This window comes from Actinia tenebrosa, unplaced genomic scaffold (genome assembly GCF_029948245.1).
Source record: "Actinia tenebrosa isolate PJP-AT-01 unplaced genomic scaffold, QUT_ActTen_1.0 PGA_scaffold4__44_contigs__length_22323623, whole genome shotgun sequence".
NCBI classification, from domain to species: domain Eukaryota; kingdom Metazoa; phylum Cnidaria; class Anthozoa; order Actiniaria; family Actiniidae; genus Actinia; species Actinia tenebrosa.
The window spans coordinates 4,836,113-4,861,120 of NW_028292581.1; the positions used below are offsets into that span (position 1 = coordinate 4,836,113).

General features: G+C 38.7%; 3 protein-coding genes and 2 long non-coding RNA genes across 6 annotated transcripts; 2 read left to right on the plus strand and 3 right to left on the minus strand.

Annotated features, from left to right (window-relative positions):
- Nucleotides 1-3,593: 3,593 nt before the first annotated feature.
- Nucleotides 3,594-7,011, minus strand: LOC116298317 (uncharacterized). Its single transcript, XM_031706719.2, has one exon. The coding sequence runs from the start codon at nt 6,183-6,185 to the stop codon at nt 4,680-4,682; it is 1,506 nt and encodes a 501-aa protein (XP_031562579.2). The 5' UTR covers nt 6,186-7,011; the 3' UTR covers nt 3,594-4,679.
- Nucleotides 7,012-11,409: 4,398 nt separating this feature from the next.
- Nucleotides 11,410-17,925, minus strand: LOC116298327 (uncharacterized). The gene is made up of 11 exons (XM_089037165.1): nt 17,706-17,925; nt 16,275-16,385; nt 15,785-15,914; nt 14,959-15,271; nt 14,127-14,327; nt 13,713-13,790; nt 13,242-13,401; nt 13,005-13,067; nt 12,480-12,600; nt 12,184-12,350; nt 11,410-11,975 (listed from the first exon to the last, which is right to left on the minus strand). The coding sequence occupies exons 1-11, from the start codon at nt 17,728-17,730 to the stop codon at nt 11,782-11,784; spliced, it is 1,563 nt and encodes a 520-aa protein (XP_088893291.1). The 5' UTR covers nt 17,731-17,925; the 3' UTR covers nt 11,410-11,781.
- On the plus strand, nt 16,599-23,707 carry LOC116298328 (uncharacterized). 2 transcript variants are annotated; one of them, XR_004197321.2, is made up of 2 exons: nt 16,599-16,785; nt 21,569-23,707. It is a non-coding gene; the product is annotated as an uncharacterized LOC116298328 (long non-coding RNA). The 2 variants fall into 2 exon arrangements; XR_016121184.1 differs by lacking the exon at nt 21,569-23,707 and adding an exon at nt 16,883-17,677.
- LOC116298326 (uncharacterized) lies at nt 18,208-24,612 on the minus strand. The gene is given in 11 exon segments (XM_031706732.2): nt 18,208-18,728; nt 18,937-19,103; nt 19,549-19,669; nt 19,813-19,875; nt 20,217-20,376; nt 20,538-20,612; nt 21,014-21,214; nt 21,564-21,876; nt 22,323-22,452; nt 22,830-22,940; nt 24,517-24,612. Coding segments are annotated over 11 exon segments (1,569 nt in total). The 5' UTR covers nt 24,551-24,612; the 3' UTR covers nt 18,208-18,534.
- Nucleotides 24,013-24,980, plus strand: LOC148906912 (uncharacterized). Its single transcript, XR_016121183.1, has 2 exons — nt 24,013-24,251; nt 24,572-24,980. It is a non-coding gene; the product is annotated as an uncharacterized LOC148906912 (long non-coding RNA).
- Nucleotides 24,981-25,008: the final 28 nt, after the last annotated feature.

Genomic DNA, 25,008 nt, shown 5'->3' on the forward strand with positions numbered 1-25,008 from the left:
ATTAGTATAAAGTAATCTTATTGTTTATGGACAGACCTCTATTATTTATAGACATGGATCGGTCTGTTGCGCAACAGCATGGTGTAGTCCATATTTAGTAATTCCAATAGCTTCGCGTTGTTCCTTTTTGTTGATCGCCAGTTGAGCGTGATTCTTCAAGTAAAAAAAATGTTATTGCAAGCCATCGACAGCAGTCCAGGCCGCAGAGTTTTTAGCTTTAATTTCGAACTTGCAAGAATCATGTCAGTGAAGACTTCACCAAGACAGTTGTGTTCACGTTTTTATTTATTTATTTATTTATTTTTTACTTATTTTTCTTTGTTTACTGTAGTTTTTCCAAGTATTGTGGCAATTTTGCGATTATTTCTGTTGCGACTTTTCTCAGTGTAGCTCGCATCGCAACTATGGCTCCTATTTAGACACGTACAGCTCATGCAAATTGCCACAAGAGTTGCATTAAACGCTCTCTGTCAACGGGCCTTAGCAAGCCTTAAGCTATGATTTGAACACTAAACATTTATGGCAAAAAATCTGCTTACGTCGCATTGCCAATCAATTTATGTCATCGGTAGACTTTGATTATTGCGGCCAAAAAAAATCACCTTTACAAGCATTCCAAGACAAAACATATGTGTATGTATATATTATATATCTACCATAACGGTAATATGCACCGCGTAGAATAAGATGGATTAGCCAAAGTTTCTCCCAGCAGGACAGCAAGGCACAGCAAGCTCCGTGGGAGAGGATGACTAACAGAAAATATTTAGTCCTACCAAACATCAACAATAACTATGATATCTTTGTCTTCTTCGCTTTGGGTTTTTTTTTTTTTTTTTTTTTTTTGCGAACCTCGTTTGCTTTGTTATTCGTTTTCTTTTCGACCTGCTTTTTTTTACAGATTTTCTATCTGTTTTCCTCGATTTCCTCTTTCTTCGGCTTCCTTTAAAGGTTTCGTCGTTGAAAGTTTTCATTTTCCACAAGTAATGAATGCAAAAAAAAAAAAAAAAGGAAAAAATACGATTATCAAAAAAAATTAAGTAGAGTGTGTAAGATATATAAACCCAAAAGGTTAAAAACGAAGATACCTTGCACCACAGCATGAAAAATATGAATACTGCATTCATATGGACGTTATTTAGAGAGATATCTTGCTTAATCATTGTTCGTACCTTCCTTCCTTCCTTTCGCTCTTTCTTTCTTTCTTCTTTATCTTTCTTTCATTTGTTATTCTTTCCTTCATTTCATCTTTTTCTAAAAATTAGTCAAAATATTGGCTTAACTCTCTATAACATAATGATGATTTTCATTTTTGTACTTATAGACATGCAGGAGAAGTTCACACTTCTACTGAATTAACTGAAAGTAATACTAGCTTGTACAAACACCTCTCCGGCGGATGCGTACAAGTACGCGTGTTCATCACGAGCTCGAAAGTGTAAACTGGGTATTTGATAAGTAATTTGTTTTGTTTTTTTTATACTTTTTATATCTGTTAACATTTCTAAACATCCTTGTGATGCTGCAGGATGAATAGAAAACAATGAAGTCAGTTATAATAATGGACAAGCTCGGAGATTGATTTTCTCCCAGCTTGTCCTGCATGTTCCTGCTGCATGTTTAAATGAGTTCCAATGGCTGGATCTCGAATAGATCTTTCTGTGCCAAGGCCGTGCTATGTGCTGCATGCGCGTGCTGTCCGCTTCACTTACTCTGCCCTTGAACTGATGGTAGTTCAAACGAGTTAATAAATGTTTATCAAACTTATTTTTTTAAGAATAAAATTTAAGTTTGTTTTAAGGATTATCATATCTCGAGCGCAAAATGTTTAGTGTGTCGCACACGTGTGTCAAATTATATTAAGAGAGAATTCTTTTCGTATTCAAGCAGTGAGCGCCGAAAACTATTTCCTTGAAGAAAGGCTGTTGTACAAGGCTAAATCTTGTTATTCAGAAAGTTTAACTTGTTTGGAATTGGAGATGACCGATGAAAGTGGAATCAAAGTGTTAACCCAAAGCAAAAATTTTATTCGAAAATGAGGTTTAGGCCTGGGAATACGAATATATCGTAATGTATAGTAATACCACCGTACGATAATCTGTACAAAAAGTCTCCAGTCATTAATCACCCTTTGCTCAAAACCCTCTTTGTACATGGCTAGCTAGCTAGATTTAATGGCTCTATTAACAGACCCCCTAGAATTAAGCCTTAAGCATTGTGGTCGCTATAAGCTCTTTATTCCAACGTGGAGTGCCTAAAGGCTCCAAGGATGATATCCGACCGTCGTGACTTCAAGAGGTTTTTCTCTGCGACAAGATCTTAGATATCGCCGCTCTTGTTATACTTTGAATAGAAAAAAAAAACGAGGCGATGTATTTTCTTTGGCGATATTCAAAGTTGCACCTGCTAGTCATCAGTTTCTATGTATACATGTATCCATTTCGCTTCATCGATAATCATTCCACTTAATTTTATCTTTCTATCCTTTAATATATTTAAAATCAGATGTGCCTTAGTATGATAAGCTGTTCAAATAAATGCCAGGAACATTCCATTTCGATGGGTCATTTAGATGAAAAATGACTGACAAGGAAAAGTACCGGCAAGCTTGAAATCGTCCTTTTTAATGGGAACGGGTGAGCTTAATGAGCCCCTCTTTTAATGAGGCTTATTTTCTGCTGGTGGCAGCTTCAGTTGCGCTGATAAAAGTGAGGCTCAGGCTTTTAATCCGGCTTAGTAGTTGTTCCTCTTCAGCAGAATTGAAGCATTCACCGCCGGCCAAATGATGTCAGTGACAAAATTATTAGTGATCGCTAGAAAATATTCGACTTACTCGTTTGTGTTAGAGTCTCTTTCTCTCTCTATTTCTCCCTTTCTTTAGGTGTCTATCTCTCTGCTTCTTCTCTCTCTGGCTCTGTAGTTTTAGCTCCTTTGAAAACCCCACCCCTCTATAGTCTCATTGATATCACTAGATTTTACGTCCAAGTAAATATTTGGCATTTTATCGGTTTTCTGCAAGCTACTCAGTATTCAGTCCTGAGGGTCTACTTTCTGCTTTGTTGTCTGATTTTACCCGATAATGGTTTCGATCTGTTTTCCAGTTCCTGACGAAATTTTGGTTTTCTTGTCACTGGTAAATAATCAAACGAGTGGCGTCAAGTCTGTAGTGAACATCCAGCACGTGCGGTACCCTAGGTGATAAATTCCACGGCAAATATCATCCATGAGCTAGGTTCTTAATTTTCTAGTGTTTTAACAGTTGATCCTATTTCAGGAAGCGCTAGCCTTATTATTGGCGCCCCTCTTTCTCTTCCATGTGCAAATAAACCATTATAGAAGGGACTTTTGGATTATGTTGTGTGCTTCAAAATGAACGCCGGTCCAATTCTAATGAAACATTTTAGGGACTACTATTGAGACCAATCAAATCAATATACACCAAACTGTAAAAATATAAGGACCAAAATCTTTTCCAATTCAAACCACTAAAAATGCTTTTAAAATTAGAATGACTAGTTTCCCATATCGGCATTATCAAAGGCTTCGCCAAGATTAACGTAGCATTAACCAAAGAAAACACAAAAACACTCGACTACCATCAGGCATTTTCATTATTTTCGAATGAATGACATCTTTTAATAAAGAATTATCCTAAATACAAACGTATCACCAAATTGAAAGTTATATAAATAGATAATATAAATAATGAGGGGCGAAACAATGATAGTTCTAAGCTAGGTGAATTCCTTTTTGAATCGCTTGTTATTAGACCCCAAATCCTTTTCTGTTCCAGTCAATGTTAGATAGAAGGGTTTCATCGATGAATGTTGTAGCTTTTTTAAAATGTAAACGAATTAATATTCTATTTCCGAAATAAAAAAAATATGTTGGTTCGCTCCACAACATTGCATCCGTAAATCCCGTCTATAGGATCTGAGACTCTTTCCTATCGTCCTTTCTTAATTCTCCCTGTTTTTTCAAACGAACTGACGTTCTCTCAAAGATTTCTTCATAATTTAGATTAATCTCCATATCATATAGAATTCGTTGTGAAAATATATAGACATCCGAAATTCCATAAAAATAGCTTTTAACTTAAGTTGATTTTTTATGAAATGTTAATCTATTCCTTTGATAATTACAATTTTGGTTTTTTCTTTAAATTACATCTGTTTTGCATTCATTCGTTTCTTGCATTTAGCATTTAAGTTATATATATATATTTTTTAGCGAAAATATGATTCTAACAAAGCGCATGTTGAAAGTAGCCTTTACCGCGGTCTTTCAGAGGGAATTTTTTCGATTCTGTCGTCCTCATGATCTGAAAAAAAGTCTTAGTACAAGGATATGAAAAATTCATAAAATACGTCAAAACTACAGAAGATGCTTTGTTGATTGCCTATATCGTTGACATCAATCGATATAGTCCATAAATACTGCACGAACCTTACTGTATGAGATTATGTGCAATCCTTGGAAAAACAAATAGTGAATGAATATAATAACAAGAATGGGATGGATGTCTGGATGTGTAAACTGATGTGCCCGTCGATAAACATGTGATTTGACTTCTAAATTCCAAACCTATTTTGAATGAAAACATGTCGTAATCTCAACCCAATATACCCAGTTAGCTATGTTGTGCTTATTCTTTGATATTTTCTAATTCTTGTAATGTGTTATGTAAGTTCACATAATCGATGAATATTCCTCGATTTTCCCCCTCGTTTTTTACGAAATAAATTCAGTATCCATTCCTGGAAATTCCCTCCTCCTAAAGTGTAGATTTTTTCCCCTGCAGCAAGGATATTCATTTCTATAATGGCAATCGAACCTGTATCGTAGATTTGAACAGGTTTATATGTAATCGGGAAGTCGAGTTCCTTCAATAAGAAATTTAAGAGCACTTCACGATCTTTGAGGAGCGAATCTTGCGGTTTGAATGTATCCGAGCCATACACAGGTAGATCAGAAGCTAGGAATATCTTGTTGATTTTGAAGTGTTTGCGAGCCTCCGTAATCCTATTGATGAGCTTCTTCATGCAACGGTAGGTGACGTTCATTCCTAATCGTGAATAATGCCTTTCAATTCGTACATGTATAGCAATAAAATTAGATCCGATCTTCTCACGAACGAAGTCTTTAGCAATTTTCACAAGTGTGGGATTAAAGTCAACATCCGATGGACTGAGCGGATGAGATATAGGTGAAGCAAGTGGAAAATGGGTACGACTTTTGCCGGTACCTTTCCATAGGACTACCCCAACACATTGACGACCTTGAATTACTTTTTCTTCCAGCTCTTCTGGCGTGCGAATGATGTCTGGATCAACACATACATATCGACTAACTTTGAAACGAAGCTGTTTCTGAAGACGTGAATGACGAACAAAAGGACAAGGAAGCCAGCCATCGACTTTGGCTTTTGAATAAATAACTCTCATTTCTTTAAACGTCTTCCTGTACCATTCTGCAGCATCTTTTAAAGAATCGGGATCGGAGTATAAAAAATGGATCACAATATTTAGACGATGATGACATTCATTTTCAAAATCAACAAAGCTTGCTAGAGTCCCGTAACCATGTTTTTGTAGGTTTTGATTCAGCTTAGGTACGTTATAATATTCATCCAAGGGACCAAAACGCATCGTAGAGGTTGCCCGCAAAAAATGACTGACCCCTCTACTAAGGCCTGACATTCTGGAATTATTCACGAACGGCGAGACGACTAAACTGCCTCTGTACTTTGCCCAAGATGTTAATGCTAAAAGGTTGTTTGTGGCTCTGCCAAGCTGTTCATAATAGCGGAAAGCAAAGATAAACTTTCGCTTTGTGTACATAGACTTGTTTTGGTCTGCTTGGTCATCACTGTTAATGGATAATTCATCATGGTTTTCTTTGTACCGTACACCGTGTTTTCCTTTCGTCCTTATTTTCTCGTTCAAATTCACATCTTCGTGGCCTAACCAAGCAAGTTTATAATTCTTTTGGTTTAATCCTTTCGTTTGAACATCGTGTACATTCGGTGAAGCATTACCAACTTCTGGTGTACCTATGATTCGAGTAATATCCTGCAATACGAACTTAACTCCTATAAATACTAGGAAGGCAAGTAATATTTGTAGCCATTTGCCTCGTCGAATCGTCCATAACTTCGAGACAATGAGACGTCTAAAAGAGACCATCAGACCTAGACGCTGTGTCAACTTCGAGAAGCTTCAGCAGCACATGACATTATGGAGCTGAAAACGTCGTATTTATCAGGAGTTCCATGCAGCATGACGAATATCAAACCCCATACAAATCTTAAAACACTACAGCTTTATACCGAGAGACCTAGATATCTCGCTGAGGTTTTGAGCTATCCAACCGAGTGATAGTTTCTTCAATCTCGAAACTTTAAGGTCAGTTTTTCACAGGAAAGCACGATTGCTCGTGTGGACTTATAAGTACCATAAATTATTTTGTCTCATCTCTTCCAAATCGATCGGCTTATTATGAATGAATCCATCGACTAGTGGACACAAGTCCTCACAAGTTATATTGCGTGCGTTGAGGTGAATGGATTGGGAAGAATCTCCCGTTGCTTCTCACCAGAGTTCCTTCTCACAGCCAATATTTATACGCTCAATCCCTTACGTCCTCAGCTGCTGTCAGCATATTTTATCGTGCAATAATCATCATATCATTACCGATCCACTGTTGATTCTCGTTCCAGTCCAGTAGTTTGTTTTCAATCACGTGGCGTTCCAACCAGCCACAGTATTGGGCTCAGAGGGATTTGAATGGCTGGTCGTTTACATAAGTGATTATCAGCCAACGTCAAATAAAACATACTCCATCCGGTTGAACCATTAAGGTCGAAAATATACTGTCTGAAATAAAATATGAACATCCCACCAGGAGATAAAAGCAGGTCTCTAGAGTAAACTACTCCAACAAATGAACCTATTTAAGGCTTTTGCCAAAACCAGCTAATTTTGTTATAGAAACACGCCAGGAGATAGCGTTATTCCGGCTCGTCTATTTAGAAATTTCATTTTATTCGTACAAGTCCTTTGGTTAGAAACTGCCACACAGCAAGACACGTGTAAATATAAACCAAGATCTTTCGGTTATCAATGTCACGCGGCATTAACCTTGCAGAAATGTGCGTGGCCAATATATCCGACGCTCCATCACGCGCTTATGGAGACAACCTTTGCTCGCTTTTTAATATTTTTGACTCGAGGCAGAATGCTAATTAGATTGGCGAGTAGCTGAAGTAAGTGAAGATTTAAAAAGGTGTAAACAAGATTGTGAATGGATGATGGATAAGCATAATTTGATGACAAGCGCGTTGATAAGCCGTCATTGTAACAAGGGCTTGGGTCTTTTAGTAGGCGGATGGTTTGAGAGGTCGATAAGGGCACGCGATCGTTTTACTGTTGAAAGGCAATCTTTTATCATCCTATTAGAACAACTGATCAATAAACTTGATTTGGTTTGTTGCACGTTTTTGCTGTAAATGTTCCTGGGAACTCTAATCTTGAACAGGCTAATCACAAAATAGGAAAATAAGCGTCAGGATTTTTGAAAAGTTGTAAAAAACTGAATGGTATCCACAGATCTCTGCACAGATTAAGGTAGACATATAAGCTTTAAGTAAAATACACAAATAGAGTGTATTTATAAATACCAACAAAGGCCAAATATGTGTTTTTAATAAATTGATTTGACCGATAACAGAGCCGTGTACGAATGAACCTGTTTTGATTATCTTTCAAAATTAATGGCATCTTTTCAATATAGTTTATTTTGACAATTTTTTTGTAAAATGTTTATTAGTTTATTATATAAAAACTCTTCACTCCTTGCTAGAAAATTCGGCTTTCTACTTCTATATACATCTAAATCTACAGCCAAAACAAGTCTCTGAATTCGATCGAGGTCTTCGATTCTCCATCTGTAGGCTCAGTGCAGCAGAAGACGCGCGCGTATAAAATCGGCTGTTATGAATGAATCTAAGATATAATCTTGATGACATTAAAAAGTATCATGAAGGTCGAAAGAAAGATAGCATTCATGGTCTCCGTCAGTAGTTGTACGTTCTCCTATAGCAAGTGATGTCTTGAATGAGAGCGGTCTAGTCAGCAAGTGGACCATCCTGCATACAGCTGTGGAATTAATCTCGTCAAATCCACCAAATTCGATTATGGAATTTAACACATAATGTAATATATATATACAATGTTTATTGTCATAATAGGTGGCCCATTTTAGGTAATTGAAAAAATCGAGAACAGCTTAAGCATGAATGATTTCCGGACGATTTTTTTTAGGATTGGTTTTCTCTTCCTGTCGTATACAATGCATTCAATCAAACATTAAATTATATTGTAAAATTCAATTTGAAAAAATGGTTAAAATTGAGATTGTACGCTTTAGTATACACCAGTCAAAGTAAACATTTGCCTCTAAAAGCAGAGTTATTCCTTTAACGCCTATCTACTCATTTCTAAGCTTTAGTAGTGAAGACAGAATCCGCTTATAAACAATGTGATTGCTAAACAAATCTACCGAGAATACATGTCGGAATACCGTAAAAAATGGATGTTGTACCAGCTTGTATTGGTAACATCAGATTATGTTTTCATTTCAACTGGTTAAAACCACCGCCGGGTATTTAGAATTTCCATTGCTTGAAGTTTCAATTATCAACAACCGGCTGTAGCTCGATCGTAGTAGTGAGCGACATGTCAGTCCTGATTGAATTGTAAATATAAAACATTAGATCGTATTTGTAATTTAACTCTTAAAACTCCCATTTGTTCAAGCTTAAATTGATCGACCCCAACGTAGTGAGAATAGCGCAAATTGAAATAGCTTTGCAAATATCAGATAGTTTGCTCAATTTATCTTTCTAGGAAGAATTCAATTGGAAACCATTTTCATCCCTCCAACGTAGCAAGTATTTACTGCAAGAAGCGCACAAATTGAATAGCTTCTCAATAACAGATCAGTTTGCTTAATTTATCTCTATAGAAAAGAGACTTATGCATGTGCGAGACATGTTCAACTGAGGCCAACGCAACGAGTATACCTTACAAAACATGCTGAAATAATGTGGTAGAAATAGGCAGCAAACCGAGTTTGCTGAATATTATATAGAACATATTGAATTCGATCCAAAAACGCCACATATTTGAGTCAAGATCTGATTTTCCATAATTTTTACGCCAACAAATGACATCTTTTCAAAAAGCATAAATGATATAATTGAAAAACAGGAATGTTGCGGTGTTTGCTCCAGGGGGGAAATACATTGTGTCAGTACATTCTATAGATAAAATGCCCTTTCTATTCTACGCACACAAAAATAATCAATTTTATCGCACCCTGAAGAAATATGGCAAGAATAATGATAAAACTACAATCTGGCGTCATTTGAAAACTGCTTGGAATAAAATGAAACTTCAAGTGAGGTTGGATTTCTGGAAAGGCTTTTCTTTTTTCTTATATATTATTTCTTTCGATTTCCCATGAATTTTTCGCTATGTGAAAATGATTCTTTTCATTTCATCATATCTGTTCAGAAAGCAAGCAAGACACTATACAGTCTTTTCTCGATGCAAGATGATAACATTAACAGGATTATTTATTTACAAGTTATCAACCTTTCCCCCCTCTTCACCGTCTTCTTCTAGCTGAGGTCGTTTCTTTTATTTCTTTTGTTTCCCATGATTTTTCGCTATGCGAAGACGATTTTCTTCATTGATTTTTCATCATACCTATTCAGAATACGAAAGCAAGCAAGACACTATACAGTCTTTTCTCGATGCAAGATGATAACATCAGCAGGACAACATCAAAGTCTTTCTTTTTTACATCCTTTTATTTACAAGTTGATCAACCTTTTTTTTTTTCGCTCCTTGCCGTCTTCTATAGCTAAGGTTGCGGTTTATCCTTGTGTCTTTCCTGTCACAGATATGCACTAGCCCAACTAGAAGGCTTGCTAAGGCAACGTTTCCGATCTAAGGCAGGGATTCATTGGCGTCAATATTTTATTTGACAGTTTGGGTTATTTTTTATTCATATGAAACCGATGATCATGGTCTAAGCAAAAATATATATGATGCATACTCGCTTTCTTTACCACATCTTTCCTCTCCCACTGATTTCACCACTAAAACATGGTTGTCACACCTGAAACTGATTCAGACTAATATCAGACCGGATTTAGAGTTATTTAAGGAGGAACATCAGATAGTCTATGCAGTACACAATAGTGGGTGGGTTGAAAAGAAATGAGGATTGAAATTATTAGAATCACTGTCCGCCCTAGCGTACATTATGCATGAGAAAGCCCATCCCTAGTTCATAGTTATTAGTATTACCATGATAATACGCTAATTAACCTTGTGTGTGTGCTATGCTTTCAAACATAAATTACAAAGTGAACTAAAGAACGAGATTGTTACACCCTTAGTTGGGAATCAAGGTTGGTTTAGCATTACAGCATTTGCCTTTCATCTCTGTCACATGTTGTACCAAAATACTGTGAAAGCACCGAGTCCAACAGCACAATCCAACAGCACAATCCAACAGCACAATACAACATCACAGACTAGATCAGTAATAGCAAAAAGGCGAAGGAAAAAGTCTCGTTCATATTTTTCACGTCAGTTTTCTGCTATCTAGCTATAACAATAAAGTATTATGTAGCATTTTTCTTCTTACTATGAAATGATTTCGAAAGAGAGAGCAGAGTTTTTCTCCAGGTTTTAAGTGATTAGAAGGGGGATTCTAGTATTTCCTCCTACAAATTATGTAATTTCTCCATTCCCACTCCTCTACCCCCCACCCGTTACACACGTTAACAAACATTCATTTCGCGCGCTTACATAAACGCTCGAATTGAAGTCAAGTGGTCGAGACAGAGCAGAGATGGCACAGATGGCATCAACGTAAATGGGCTGAAGCACGGCACATTGCTAAGAACAAAAACGCTATATATTTAATAGACACTCTGGCAGAAAACTGTCTGAACTGATTATCTGCAACTTATATTTGATTTATTGTACTGATAAGCGTTTATGTGAGCGCGCGAAATTAATGTTTGTTAACGTGTGTAGCACGCGCATATATGTTTATAATCGTGATAGTTTTACCGTTGATTCCATTGTACCCTGAGGATGGGCGAGTATGCCCGAAAGTTCGGTTTATATTAAAACTAATTTGCTTGAGGAAACAAACAATTTTACTCAGTTTGATTTCTGTGCGGCGCGTGCCGAGAACTGATTGTTAACTGAATTTAAGAGTGGACTCCTGTTGCATCAGAAATGCTGTTTGCAATGAGAACGATAAAATAATGGAATTTATGTGCTAAATAAAGCTTGCTATAGTTACAAAAGAAACACTCAAAAACTCTTTAGATTTTACAGTTATTTATTATTCGGCTTTTCGAAATCTGGTGAGACTGGTAACTAGGTCATACTGCAAAAGATTGTAAAGCTGAAATCAGTAAAGCGAGCAAAAAACTATAGCGCTTTCTCACGTTACTCAATTCAGGCCCACAGAAATAGGTCGGGTAAAAATATTGATTCTCCCAGATAGAGTCTATCATGGTCTCAATCTTGTGACCAAAAAGGCGGACAAACTCGGCGAACGAATTGACCCACAATCCTTTACGTTACGAATTGGTTACCAGTCTCTCCCTGAATTTCGGAGAGACAAAATTATTATCAAAGTTCAAATCTCTAATAGATACTCCTGTTTGATACTCCTGCTTCATCCGTCGATCTAGACTCCATCTCTCAGCTTCTCGTAGGCATAGGCTACGTTCAGTACAGTAGACTCGTCAAACATTTTCCCAGTGATCATCATTCCAACAGGTAATCCCTCAGACAATCCCGCGTTGATGGTGAGGGACGGGTGACCAGTCACATTAAATGGCCGCGTGTTGGGATTCAATCCAAACGCCGCTTCCAGAAATTCTAAGAGAAAACAAAGGATTGCAATAGGTAAGCTACTGGAAAATAGGTAATTCAAGAGTTGCCAACAGTGGGGCACATTCAAGAACTTCAAAGGCTGATAGGACAAGGTGGAAAAAGAAGGAAGCATCATCAGACTCGAAGGGTGTTCCATGGCATGCCTCTCGAAACCATTGTATAACTAATATTTATTCATTTTTAACTCACTCACCAGCCAATGAAGGGTTTGGCGGAGGCAATTTGGGAGCCTTCTTGGGAATCGTTGGCATGATAATGACGTCGTATTTTTCAAAGGCTTCGTCGTAAGCTTTTCTTAATTCACGGCTGAGATTCTGTGACTTGCTGTAAAAGATTCCATTGTAATCCTCATGTAGGTACCTAAGGCCAGATAATAACTAATGATCTCAGCACTATCGTCAATGGCAAAGCAATGGGGATCCAAGGGAGGGCCCAAGGGGAGAGGGGAGAAGGATGAGGGTCAAGAACCACCGGTTTTATTCACCGTACCTGGCAAAAAGACGTAGCAGTATCACATTTGAAGAATGGTCATTAGGATGGCTTTTCATTCCACGTGCCATTGCTTGCTGTGCATGGGTATCGTAGTATGTACGAGCACTTGTGCCAGCACCTGTAAGTATTAACAAGACTAGTTCATAGTTCAAGTGCAAGAGCAGGTAACGATATTCAAAGACTTTTATCGGTACAGTGCTGTCAGTCGATGAAGCCACTCTAGGTTTAATGATAGTGTTTTGTTTGTATAATGACACTGGTCTATGAGATGTATCCTCATAAAGACCGAACACATAGTCAAACCGTTTCTGACCAGCGTGTACCAAAATAACTCAATCTTATTGGCAGAATATCACGTGATTGCCAGCAACGAAGTTCCAAATGTGTGTTTACACTGTGTGTCCTGACAAAGAGTTCCTTCAAGTTCCTTGACACCCATTACTGAGTACCCTTCTACCATTGGTTCAGAGACAATTGGGCACAAATCTCGAGGACCTACGATTGTGAAAGATGGATACTTACCGTACCAGTCGAACATAGTGCGGTTGCCTCCCTCCTTGAAAATAGCGGTAAAAAGGTGTTTTCCTGCAGGAGACAGAAAGAAGTTACCTTAAACACTATCTGGCGCCGATCTCCGATATTAATCAGGTATGATAAAAACTACTTGCTGAATGATGATTTACACTAAACTGTTTCTCTCGAGTAGAAGACGCTATTGATTTCGAGAAAACATAGCCAAATAAAATTAGGTTAACTTACCATCAAGATGCCAAGCAATCGACACCTCTTCAACAACTGCACCTACTTCACCAAGTCTTTCTGCTGATTGTTTGACCAGCTGATTGACGTCTGGCTCGAAAGTGGGATCAAAACCCTCCTTGACGAGACCAATACGAAGACCCTTGATGTCACCTGTCAGCTGGAATATATTAAACACAATTACCAAAAAGGAGAAACTACGGGTAAAGCAAAAAAAAAAAAAAAAGAAAAAGAAAAAGAAGAAAAAGAAAAAAAGAAGTTTCACATGAAGAAATAAGACAAGGACAAGGACAGGGACAAGGACGGGGACAGGTACAAGGGTAAAAATAAGGTAATCTAATGCATGAAAAAAGAAAACAGGAGCTAATATCTATGAAGTATTATAGCATTTAATAAGCTAGAATCCTTGGGTGGTGTTTTTGATTTCAGGTTGTTTTTCATTGTTTCCAGCAAGTTGTCTTCATGACATACCTGTTTAGTGTATTCAGGAACTTTCAAATCATTTGGCTGTCTCGGATCTAGGCCTTCGTCCTCACGCCCAGCTAGTGCCTAAAAGCAAGAACCGCAGATTAAAAAAGAGATCTGGATTGAAAAACATGTCCCTTTTTTATATTGATGGGTTGCAAGCATTTCCAAGAAAGACAAGAGACAAAAGCATGGCGGCCATCTTGGTGCGATAAACAATGGATGCTAATGAGAAATCTTTTGTTGAATGGTACCAACATGGCAGCGATTATCCAATCGAAGAACAGCAATAATAATTTGGGGTGCCATTCATCCTTCATCCATTCATCCGGCGGTCATCATAGGACCCATATCTGTACATGGAGAAAGGCGCTGATATGGACATTTCGAATCTATGTTATCTATTGATGTTTCGCTTACCTCAAGCAGTAGTGCAATATCATAGACAGTCCTAGCCATAGGTCCAGTGTGATCAAGTGTAGCTTCCATAGATGAAATACCAGTATATGGAACCAGACCAAATGTTGGTTTTAATCCAACAATACCGCATGCAGCTGATGGCATACGAATAGATCCACCCTGATCACCTCCTATAGCCATGTCTACCTCTCCTGTGGCTACCTTAGCAATGTCATTAAAAAAAACACACCAAGGATGTTAACACTTGGTTTTCATAACATTTTACACGACCGCGTGTGAGAATGAGGTAATTGATATGGATGGGAGAGGTGGGTTTCTACGGAAGATTTTATGAAAATTATGAGATAAATGGGATCTAATTTAATCGTTTTCAAACCACAATTTGTTCTAGCTAAAAACCTCATGTAAGATCGAAAAGAACTTCTACCAAATAAGCTGTACGCTTTCTGTCGCAAACAAAAGGATGCCATCAAGTTCCTTGAAAAAAATAAAGCAAATTAAAAGCTTGAATAAAGCATTTTCAGTTTTGATGGTCAGTTACCAAGTCACTCGTAAAACCTCTTCCTACAGCGAGTACACAGCTCGTGCTGGTTAATTGCTAATAGTAACTTTTTAGTTAATATTGATTTGGTTGTTAAAAGATGCTATTCATAGTACTTCTAACCACCACTATTGGTTCAAGACGAACAAAACTTTTGCATTTACAATTATAGACATACAATAAACGTACGTATCATTCAACATTTATCTTCAAATCTCATTTTCTCCAAAGATATGTTTTTAAGTAGTTCGCCCGAGTTTATAAATCGTTGATCAATAGTATTTTTCTCACCACAGCTGCACAACCAGAAGATGAACCTCCAGACGTCCTTGTACGATCCACTGGATTAAGCACAGGTCCAGTTGCAGACGTAAAACTCGCACCACTACAGCAAAGGTTCTCGCATGTTGCTTTACCAAGAATGCGTCCACCTTGATCAAGTACACGAGTAATGACTGTTGCATCTATATCGGGGATAAAACCTTCCAGTATCCGAGATCCGTTCATCATAGGGATGCCCGCTACAGGAATGCTATCTTTGATGGCCACAGTTTTCCCCTGGAGTTTTCCGCTTCCAACACCAGAAATGTCACATCTCCAATACCTAAACAGAAATGATAAAATATATTGGTCACTCACATGCAGTAAGGAGTCACTCCCATGCAGGGAGAAATCCCTTCAATGCAAGAAGGAGTCACTCACATGCAGGAAGGAGTCACTCACATGCAGGAAGGAGTCACTCACATGCAGGAAGGAGTCACTCACATGCAGGAAGGAGTCACTCACATGCAGGAAGGAGTCACTCACATGAAGGAAGGAGTCACTCACATGCAGGAAGGAGTCATTCACATGCAGGAAGGAGTCACTCACATGCAGGAAGGAGTCACTCACATGTAAAAGGAGTCACTCACATGTAAGAACGAGTCACTCCCATACAGGAAGGGTCACTCACATGTCACATGCAGTAAGGAGTCACTCACAAGCAGTAAGTTGCTCCCATGCAGAAAAGAGTCACTTGATTGTGATGAGAAACTATCACCAATATTATTGAGCCCTTAAGCAGATTGAAATGGATTTTGTAATTTTTGTATGTGCAATATTAGCGATGCATACCTACCAGGCGTTCAATGGATTCTCCTGGGCAGTCGGGCGGTAACCTTGGCTGCGAGGGTATTTTACCGGTAACTTAGGATCTGGCAAATCATGCAACCTCTGATATGTAGTCTCGAGTGTCTTCGTTATTACATCTGGATAAGAGCAATGGGAATGAAAAAAGAATGTTTCCAGAAAATGATGACAATGAAGATGCTACCACTGGTATTCGTTATGCGCTCTTTGAAGACAACTAAAGTTGGTACTTGCATGGAACATCTTTTATTCCGTACTTGCTCAGTCATGCTATCTTGTTGGAAAATCTGGACCATTTTGGTAGAGAATGGAACAACAATACGCGCGAAAATGCATACTTGTATTTGCAATGGAAAAAAGATGCTCCTTTTTCCCCATATGCCCAAAAGGTTGGAGGGGCGCTTTGGATGGACTTCATGCGTTTAATGAATATTGGGGTAAAACTAAATGCTAGTCAGATACTAGTATTAAATACAAACCTTGAAATTCCTTAAGTTCTCCATCAGACAAATCCAGGTTGAGGCTGTGAGCTATCTCATTGAGACGGACCAGACTGGGTGTGCGAACTGCAGGGTGTTGGTACGTTTTTTCTGCAAAACAACCACAATACATTTATACTTATTTCAATTAAGTTAGTCACCAAAAAAAAAAAAAAAAAAAAAAAATCTAAGATTACTGAGAATTATGGAAGCCGGATTTTCATTGATCAAACAAGTAAAATTTTTTTGATACAAACTGCAGTTTAAGGATGCTCAGAAGAGGTAAGACTCTAACTGGTTAAAGATGTGCAAGTCCATCAACAGTTATCAAGCGGTTAAAACATGTAAAATGTATCTACCCATAATCCTTGTTGGTCGGAGCTTTGTAGTTTTTCAGGTGACTAACTTTAACTAACTTTAGTGAAATAAGTATATCCATCATCCAGTTTAGTGGAGAAGCATTGGCAGGTCCAGTCAATAGGCTTGCGATACTCGCCCTAATGTATCAATGGTGAGAAAGAATAACTGTTCCCTTTTTAAAATTAATCAATGTCCCAGAAAAGGAATCTACATTCTATAAAATGTTATGATGTATTTTCAACTTTTAGATGGACATTTGGCGGCGTGCATCCTAATTGGATTTTCTTTGCCAAGCCGTACTAAATTCTGCAGAGGGCAATAATCCATCATAGTCACGCAACTGTTCACACTATCACAGTACATGAGCCCAGAACGTTTACGTAGCTTATAAATAGAGAAGTGTTGATTGTTGCAAAACGTACGAAGCACTCGTTATTTCATGCATGCATGAAATGATATACGATTTATTGTAAAAGTAGTCTATTGAAAGCCAGAACGTTACGGAACGTTTCCTTTCGCTTGCAACAAGTCTAGAAACATTTCCTTCGTGCAACAAGTTTTGGAACATTTCCTTCGTGCAACAAGTCTGGGAGGTTTTCTTCGTGCAACAAGTCTAGGAACAACATCCAAACTCAAACAATTGACCTACATCCTCTTTACGTGTTCTCTGGTATTTTGTCTGCGATCCAATATATACCTCAACTGCAGTGAGCCGTTTGAATTAGAAAACCTTTCTACGACCCGATTTGATTGAGACAGACACCCAATCATGCTTCATAAATGTTTTGCAGCTAGACTTCAATATGCTAATATCATATACGACGGATAATTTATAATCAGCTAGACTATAGCTGTTTGTTTGTCCTGAGCTTGGAACATGACCCTATTGTAGACAGATATCTATAAAATAGATAACTATTGTGCTACATCACGCTAGCTATTTATGTCGTTAGACCATGTTACTGCTACACTGATTCAGTGCCCAACAAGTATGTGTGTTATCCATCGCGTCTGCATTTTATAAAGTGTTCATTTATAAGGAACAGCCCTTCAAAATGTTATATTTTCTACCTTTGTTACTTTGTATCTCAGACATGATCTTCTTGAGTGTGTAGCCACAAGCACGTTTTCAAGGACGAAGGGGCTTTGAGCAAAAGAACTTATGAAGAATGCCGCACCTTTGCTAGGTCAGACAAGACAATGTATTTGAAATTGTATGATTGGTATTATCTTTCTGCTAAGCACGTTCCTGGCTAGTCTCCTATGTAGCGATCTGTAGCCGCTATTAGTGTGAGTGAGCGTTGCGTGACGACACTAACCGAGCGGCTGCGTAGGAGACTAGTTTCTAGCGTGACCATTGTGTTGGCTCTTTGCGTCACGTTAGTCGTCTTTCTGTCGCACATAGACTTCTTTATCTGCAGATGGCTAAAAGATTTTCCCATTTTAGACGTCCTTGCGTTGGGATGACACGCGCTCGGAAATGGGAAAACAATTCCGTCAAGTTAAAGAGGCTTATTGAACGAATGCAGTGAATACATCAAACTAGAGCACAATCTAGGTGAATCATAAAATCTAAGAAAGACACAAGTTATTTATTATTCTTTCATATTTAGATATATAGTACATATTGTATAGTTTTTTCTCCATGAAATTTGAAATAGTTGGCTATAATTTATATTTGATTGACATGAAAATTTTTCGAAATGTTCTGATCGTAGGGGCACAACACCTACACCCTTCACTTTTTTAATCGATTTGCCTTTACACTTGTTTAAGGATTCTCCCTTCTCCGAGTATTATAATTTAGAATTTTCCTGTTTTCTTGGATTTCTTCGAAGGTCCTAAGTTCTAGGTGTGACAAAAAGAAGTGCTTTTTCCCCAACTTGTTCGTCTTCTTTATCTAGACTCCATCTCTCAGCTTCTCGTAGGCATAGGCTACGTTCAGTACAGTAGACTCGTCAAACATTTTCCCAGTGATCATCATCCCAACAGGTAATCCCTCAGAAAATCCCGCGTTGATGGTGAGGGACGGGTGACCAGTCACATTAAATGGCCGCGTGTTGGGATTCAATCCAAACGCCGCTTCCAGAAATTCTAAGAGAAAACAAAGGATTGCAATAGGTAAGCTACTGGAAAATAGGTAATTCAAGAGTTGCCAACAGTGGGGCACATTCAAGAACTTCAAAGGCTGATAGGACAAGGTGGAAAAAGAAGGAAGCATCATCAGACTCGAAGGGTGTTCCATGGCATGCCTCTCGAAACCATTGTATAACTAATATTTATTCATTTTTAACTCACTCACCAGCCAATGAAGGGTTTGGTTTGGGCACCTTGGGAGCCTTCTTGGGAATCGTTGGCATGATAATGACGTCAAACTTGTCAAAGGTTTCGTCGTAAGCTTTTCTTAATTCACGGCTGAGATTCTGTGACTTGCTGTAAAAGATTCCATGGTAATCCTCGTGTAGATACCTAACCCAATTTTAATAGTATTAACTTTGAAAATTGGAAATCATGCAGACAGACGGACAAACAGACAAGACAGAGCACTCGGCAACCCAACCTTAAGTAAAAAAGTGCGTCTCAAAATCTCCAACTGACAAACCAAACACCAAATTTTATCGAGCTTTAAAAAACCTCCGAACAGATCTAAGTCTTTAAGGTTAACTCTCGATTGAAAAGTCCCCTTCACAGTTCCCTGTGCCATCTTGAAAGGCAGCCGTGCCTTTAAATCAAAGCGATACAAACGGTACGAAGATAGATACAACCCAAGACCCCAAAGGTCAGGCAAGTGCTCTTGCTGTACCGCACCGTCTCTTATTGCCTCTAATCAATCTCAAAGCACTGTCAATACGCAGATCTGATGTCCACTCACACCAATCTTTGATAATGATAGAATTACTAATTCAACCGGTACCTGGCAATTAAGCGGGGCATTGTAACTGTAGGAGGGTGGTCATTAGGATGGCTCTTCATTCCTCTTGCCATTGCTTGCTGTGCATGGGTATCGTAGTATGTACGAGCACTTGTGCCAGCACCTGTAAGTTAAGTCAAAGCACAAAGGGGGGATCATAAGGGGAGGTCTGACTGAAGCGCCACCACAGCTTCCAGGGTATACGGATTTATCTAGTACGAACTGATCGGGGTTACTCAGTGACTTCAAAGAAAGCGAACTACTTACCATAACCATCGAACATGGTCCGGTCGCATCCTTCCATGAATATACCAGTGCAAATGTTTTTGCCTAGAGAAAAGAGATAGAAATGAAACTTTTAATTCAATTGATATTAACATACAGCACAGCTTTCCGTACTCCGTTCATGAATGCATTACGTGTTGAGGTGTGCCAAGCAAAGCGCAAGCAAACAAAGCAAACATGGAAGGGAAGATGAAACGCGTTCAAGTTTGCATTGTAGTTTTCTTACACTTCTTTGCACAGCTGGCAGACATGACGTCAGTACTTTATAATAACAACTTTATTAGTCAGGGTTTACACCTGTGCTACATTGGCTGAAGAAGTGCAGGAATATACTAATCGAAGATCGCGAATGCTAGGTGATTATGTATACAGATTTGAGCAGTTACCGTCCAGGTGCCAAGGAATCGATACCTCTTCGACAACTGCACCTACTTCACCAAGTCTTTCTGCTGATTGTTTGACCAGCTGATTAACGTCTGGCTCAAAAGTGGGATCAAAACCCTCCTTGACGAGACCAATACGAAGACCCTTGATGTCACCTGTCAGCTGGAATACATGAAAGACTTAGGTATAGACTTTCTCCAAGTCGACCTCGAGCTCTGCGAGAGCGAGCGTATTATGCGAGCGTAATATACGAGCGTAATATGCGAGCGCAATAAAACGACAACGGTCACGATAAGCCGGAGCTTATGCACGACTCGGCGAACCTGTTTGGTATATGCTGGTACTTTTAAACCTTGAGGCTGTCGGGGATCCAAGTTGTCATCATACCCAGCTATCGCCTGCAAGACATTAAACAGAAAATGAATTCTTTTCAGGAAGCAGGCAGGTCCGATTATAGGGCGCAAAACTATGAACGCCAATCTTGGGATGGGGTGCAGGAATTGTGCCCTCTAGATGAGCTGATATCTGCAGTACTGAATTATTGGTGCTTGAGTTTGTGAACGTCCTAATGATATAGGGTGCACTCCCTAATGATAATGATAAAGGGTGGATCTCCTACTAAAACATTCCTGGATGGTGCTCCGCCACTAAGACGTTCTTGGGTGGTGTTCCCCTCTTTAAAAATTCCTGGGCGGTGCTCCCCTCTTAAAACATGGGTTGTGCACCCCTCTAAACAAACTGGATCCGACCCTACTACCAACAATGGCAACATAGATAAACACGAATTTAAGAGACTTACCTCAAGCAGTAATGCAGTATCATAGACAGTCCTAGCCATAGGTCCAGTGTGATCAAGTGTAGCTTCCATAGATGAAATACCAGTATATGGAACCAGACCAAATGTTGGTTTTAATCCAACAATACCGCATGCAGCTGATGGTATGCGAATAGATCCACCCTGATCACCTCCTATAGCCATGTCTACCTCTCCTGTAGCCACCTATTGGTTCAGTAAATGATATCAACGATAAAGTGCGAGCGTGAGGGTGTGTTCAGGGGTTGAACCAAACTGGTAGAGGTAATTGTAAAGCATACAGAGTATTGTTGTCTGATAAAGTGTCGCGTCATATAAAGCCTCTGTACGCATGGTTCGAGACAAGAAAACAACTTATAATAATAAATAATAATAGATCAAACTAAATAAAGTTGTTACTTTTGCATTTGTAATTATCGACATGCAGCAAAACGTGCTATTCAATATTCATTTCCGACTCGCATTTTCTCCAAACATACATATTTAAGTAGCTCGCCAGAGTTTATAGATCATTGATCAATTGTATTTTTCTCACCACAGCTGCACAACCAGAAGATGAACCTCCAGACATCTTCGTACGATCCACTGGATTAAGCACAGGTCCAGTTGCAGACGTAAAACTCGCACCACTGCGACAAAAGTTCTCGCATGTTGCTTTACCAAGAATGCGTCCACCTTGATCGAGTACACGAATAATGACTGTTGCATCTATATCGGGGATAAAACCTTCAAGTGTCCGCGATCCGTTCATCATTGGTATGCCCGCTACAGGAATGTTATCTTTGATGGCCACTGTTTTTCCCTGGAGTTTTCCATTTCTTGAACCGGAAATATCACATCTCCAATACCTCAATTCGAAGGAATAGGAACGTCACACATGCGTCAAGGAGTCACTATGTGACTTCGCATGCTGTATGAAACACTCAAGTACAAGAAGAAGGCAAATACCGGAGAAGTCTTCTAACAGGTGGCATAACGGAGGTATCCACATAATCATCTGCTAGCTACCTGCACACTTATGTAGGTGAACACAATGGAGGTTCCACATAATCATCTGCTAGCTACCTGCACACTTATGTAGGTGTATTTACATAATCATCTGCTAGCTACCTGCACACTTATGTAGGTGAACATAATGGAGGTATTTACATAATCTGCTAGTTACCTGCACACTTATGTAGGTGAACATAATGGAGGTATTTACATAATCATCTGCTAGCTACCTGCACACTTATGTAGGTGAACACAGTCGCTTCCTACTCATAGTTTGTTTTAAAGCCTGTTATATACCTACCAGGCGTTCAATGGATTCTACTGGGCAGTCGGGCGGTAACCTTGGGTGCGAGGGTATTTTACTGGTAGCTTAGGATCTGGCAAATCGTGCAACCTTTGATATGTAGTCTCGAGTGACTTCGTTATTACATCTGGATAAAAGCAATGGGAATGAAAAAAAAAAAAAGAATGTTTCCAGAAAATGATGTAGTATTCCTACAGCGCTCAGAGAATAAACGTTGGTATTTGGGAGCTTGAAAGTCTTTCATCCCGTATTTACTCATGCTATTTTGTGGAGCTGGGAGAACTCCATAAACCACCAAACTTGGTGCGCTGTGTCATCCCTGAAGGCTTCGTCTACGAAAACAATGTGCTTCAGGCATGTTTTAGGGAGTTGCGCACTCTTTTTGCCAGCGTGACTGCACTGATCTCCAATGTAAATAAGATGCTCTTCTTTTTTCATTAGCGATGTAAATGACGCTTTCAATAGGTTTACGTGTGTGGATGAATAATATTAGTGAATACAAACCTTGAAATTCCTTAAGTTCTCCATCGGACAAATCCAGGCTGAGGCTGTGAGCTATCTCATTGAGACGGACCAGACTAGGTGGACGAACTGCAGGGTGTTGGTACGTTTCTTCTACGAGTTAACAAACACATTGATGGATGACTCTCTAGAACTGATGCACCTAATAATCATGAAATCATGGGCCAAAAATAGTGCTGGTACGTTTCTTTTGCAAAACAACAACCATGTATTTATCCAGCTTCTAGTTGTGTGCATAGTAATCTCAGAGCAACAAAAATTAATATTAATAAAATGCCAAGCTCGACAAGACACACATGATATGAAGAATATCTGCGGTTCCAGTTTGCTTGATAGCCCACTTTCGAGTTATGCTAATGTCTTGTCATGCACACGCAGAGGTTTCAGTACAAGGCTACGTGCTAATTTACAGCTTTATGATCACCAAATGAGCACATGTCAAAGAAAAAAAGTAAAAAGGCAAGAACCAAGAGTAAAATTGGAAGTTCGGTTACTCAATATTTTGCGCGTGGAATTTTGGTCTTGTTTACTTTTGAGATCGTTTTGTATCGTTGTGTTAACTTTATTGATGAATAAAAGAATACAAAAAAGAAAAACTATATAACCTGCATATAGCTAAAGCTAGTCTAGGCAGGTTAAATTCACAGAATATACACGTAGATTTACAAAGATGTCTTTATATGTTAATAATAAATAAATGTTAATATCAGAGTACAAAGAGCTGAATAGGAAATGAAAAGTAGTTCACTGAGTAGAAAATGAAAAATAGCTCATTACAGATAGACTTACTTAAAAAGTTTGAAGATCTCAGTATCATAGCGATTAATATTAAGATCGTTTAATAAAACGGTTTTGATTTCCTTTTGGAAGTTTTTTTTGGATAAACTCCTAATGAAAGGTGGTATTTGATTATTTTGTGTGGATCGTTGGTGCTCGTTGTGGTTCGTTATTTTGCTCGTTTTGGCTCGTTGAGGCTGGTTTCATCATTTTGAGTACCACAGGGGCCCCAGCAATCTATCATGCAACACAAAACAGCCCATATTGGACTTCCGATAACAATCCTGGAAAAATCAGAAAGTTATTTTTGAAATGTGATCAAAAGCACCTTGGCCAATTTATATGTTGGGTTATTACGTTTATATGCAGTGTTGCATGAGCTCATTGCTGGGGCCCCTGTGGTATTCAAAATGGCGCCTAGCTTAGGAAATAGCTTAACCGACAGTCAGCTTAATCAGTCAGGTTATTCCTCTGGTTCAAGAGATTTAGGAAGAAGAATCGCAAGGTTAGCACTTCGAAACGGGATACAGAAGAAAATCTGTTGTAGAAAGTGTTTTGTTAAGTGTTTTGAAAAGCTACAAGTGCAAAGACTACGAAACGGCCTTCCATATTTTTACGTACATGAAGGTATATGTAAGAAAAAGATTTTATTTCGTTTCGTTTCGTTTCGCAAAGTACAATGATCCCTATAATTCGTTTCGTTTCGTTATCAACAATATTACAGTTTTCAGAGCAACTTGCTCGCGATTGTTGCAACTTGTTCAGAGGAACCAGCCAATCAACATTCCAATATTGTAACGCAATGTTGCAACGTCACAGGGAAAGAAACATTCGGTTTCACTGTAAAGCATTGATTTATAAACAATAATAGCTATAATGTTAAATTTTCTACCTTTATTTCTTTGTTTGGATCGTTTCTCAGACATTTTTCCTCTATTCTGATCCAGCACTTCGAAGCACTGCACACAAGCAAGTTTTCGAGGTGGAAGGTCGGGGCCGGGTATTAAGAAGAATATGCAGACCGCAGGAAGCCCAAACAAGGTTGCTGTGTATAGTTTATAGGGGAATGTATTGGAGTTACGTGACGTAGTTTTTCACTCAACAACTTCCAGTCGTGTCAAGCAAACCTGAACGTCCTCATCGGAAGGGGGACTTGTCTGGAGCTTGGTGAAATGACTTGGTCCGCCTATTGTGATTTTCTCCCAATCAACGAACGAGAATGGATTTTGATAAGATCAGTAATTATACCTTTTTATTGATCTTGGGTGAAACGTTTTCCCTTTTCAGCCACGTATTACACTCTAGGGAATGACACATGGTCTGAAATGGAAAAACATTAAATTACACCGAAGCTAACCGATGCACTGAATACATTAAAGTGTAT